Genomic DNA, 2,655 nt, shown 5'->3' with positions numbered 1-2,655 from the left:
ATGAGGTTGGTTGAGGGTATGGTAAAAGCAATAAATATAATTCTCAATTGAAATTATGCCTGTGGCAAAATAGGAAGAATAATATATATGATCATGTATTATGCAAGCAAAATTATAGATAATCATATACTGAGCCAATGAGAAAGAAGGAATATGTTTAGCATATACAAAGTGAATGTTAAGAATGTTAAGTGTTTTACCTTAACTTCTGATCCTTTTAAACTAAATCATGGCTTATCTTTTCTCTTTTCAAAGACAGTGCACATTTTCCTCAAGAGATCATGTGGAATTCTGTCAATGGTTCTTAACACTCTCTTGCCTACCATCTCTTGATGACAACAAGGAGACCCATGATTTGAAGAATGGTTAATCTGTATTGCCCAATGGAATAAATACATGTGCAGACAAAAGGACTTTATACCTACAAAGGACCCATATATTGCCAGTAATTTTCTAAAACCAGAATTACTTATGCTTGCTCCCCAAGTTCTCTCTTCTTCCCTTCTCCCTAACTTCAAGGGTCTAGTAATATATAGTAGCTGCCATCCACCAGTATTAAGCAAGTGAATTTGGAAAAAGATTGGAAACACTTAAACATTTGACATTGTGATTGTGGGAAATCAATAATTGTTTCACAATTTCCCTGAATTCGTAGAAGAGTTAATATTTGGAACTAAAATAGAATCAGGTAAAATACAGTAATTATCTTTCAGGTTTAAATTGGAGTCTAGAACACATCTTTGAATTTCAGATAAAAATCTTTTGTATATCTTTAAGTAAAGATATAAACTGCAACTAATAGGGCCAAGTCTGTCTTATATAATTATTTATAAGTGCAAGGAGTGGTAAGTATTTGAATTTATTCTGTGCTTCTCCAAGTAGTTTAATGCTAAAAATAAGAGAGATAAGAGAATGGAGGGGGCAAATCAAACTGTTGTACTGGAATTCATTCTTTTGGGACTTTCTAAGCATCACAATGTTGAAATTGTTCTCTTTGTGTTGTGTCTGGGGATATATTTGGTGATTTTACTGGGGAATTCCTCACTCATTGTATTGACTCTTTTGGATTCCAATCTTCACAGTCCCATGTATTTCTTCCTCAGTAACCTCTCCTTCATGGACATCTTTGGTACATCCTCCTTTGTGCCATTAATGTTGGTCAATTTCCTATCAGTCAGGAGAACAATATCTTTCCCAGGATGTGCTTTACAAATGTACCTAACTCTTGCCCTGGGAACAACAGAGAGTGTGCTGCTGGCCATGATGGCCTACGACAGGTATGTGGCCATCTGTAATCCCCTGAGATATACAGTCATCATGAATATGAGAGTTTGTGTGCAATTGGCATCCCTGAGCTGGATAGTTGGGAGTGTAAATTCATTACTGCAAACAGTCCTGGCATTGAGGCTTTCATTCTGTGGAAATAATATGATTGATCATTTTTTTTGTGAAATTCTGGCTGTCCTAAAACTGGCCTGTGTGGACATTTCCCTCAATGCTTTTGTCATGATGGTAGCGCTTGTACTAGTCACATTGACTCCACTGCTGCTCATTTTCATCTCATATGTGTTCATCCTTGCCACCATTCTGAGAGTCAACTCAGCTGAAGGAAGGAAGAAAGCCTTCTCCACCTGTTCAGCCCACTTGGCTGTGGTCATCATATTCTTTGGAACTATCGTCTTCATGTACTCAAAACCCAAGGCAAAAGATCCAGATTCAGACAAGTTGATTGCCTTATTCTATGGTGCAGTGACTTCCATGCTGAATCCCATTATCTACAGCCTGAGGAACAAGGAGGTAAAGGCAGCAGTGAAAAAGGTGATGTTCTCCAATAAAGCATGAAGCATATATTACTGTTTTCATTATACACATTAATATAAGAAAATCACACTGTATATATTTAAGAATCAATGACATTATCTAGGAGCCTTCATTTTATTAGTTTGTGAACTCAAAAAAATTGCTTTTCCTTTGAATTCTGTGATCATTAGTTTACAGATGTAGATTGCATATTTTCACAAAAATAGATTTGTACAATAAATGAGAAATATGCTTCTGGGTATGGTGTGTGTATGTACATTATGTCTCTGTATGTGTGTATGTATACAGATATGTATATGCATACATGTGTAGGTATCTGTGTGTATGCATGTTTGTGTATTGTTTAATCAAGTCCAAATCTTCATGACCCATTTGGGGTTTTCTTGACAAAGATACTAGAGTGGTTGTCCATTTTCTTGCTACTTGACAAGATAAAACCTACAATGAGAAGGAAAATACTACCTCTTGAGTCAGCTCTAATTAGGACTTGAAAAGAATCCACTGCACGACCACAATTACTCTGCTTTCTTCCATGTTCTCTGGTCGTTCCAGCCTGGTCCCAACCTATCCTTCTCCTTCCAGCTTCACTGACCATGATTCCCCTCCTGCACTCAGGAGTTCAGCTAAACTAACCTTCTCTTATTTCCTCACATACAACACTTCATCCCCAGTCCTTTTCTGTAGCAGTCACATACACCTGATATGAATGCTTTCACTATTTCCACCTCAAAGTCCCTTTCTTCTTTTAAAATGCAGCCCAACTATCAATTTCTACAAGATCCTCTTCTGATTTTCCCTAACTACTAGTCCCTTCCTTTCCAAATTATCTTATTT

The 2,655-nt window shown here is 36.8% G+C and overlaps 1 protein-coding gene across 1 annotated transcript; it reads left to right on the top strand.

The window, feature by feature from the left end:
• The first annotated feature begins 912 nt into the window (after nt 1-912).
• Nucleotides 913-1,842, top strand: LOC127545566 (olfactory receptor 13D1-like). The gene has a single exon (XM_051972954.1). It carries the CDS (start codon nt 913-915, stop codon nt 1,840-1,842), a length of 930 nt encoding a protein of 309 aa, XP_051828914.1.
• The last annotated feature ends 813 nt before the right edge of the window (nt 1,843-2,655 follow it).

This window comes from Antechinus flavipes, chromosome 1, assembly GCF_016432865.1.
Source record: "Antechinus flavipes isolate AdamAnt ecotype Samford, QLD, Australia chromosome 1, AdamAnt_v2, whole genome shotgun sequence".
In the NCBI taxonomy this organism is placed as follows: domain Eukaryota; kingdom Metazoa; phylum Chordata; class Mammalia; order Dasyuromorphia; family Dasyuridae; genus Antechinus; species Antechinus flavipes.
This window is presented reverse-complemented; position numbering and strand designations above follow the sequence as displayed.

Excerpts from the sequence above, each read along its gene's own strand:
- LOC127545566 (XM_051972954.1), top strand. The coding sequence starts at position 913 with ATGGAGGGGGCAAATCAAACTGTTGTACTGGAATTCATTCTTTTGGGA.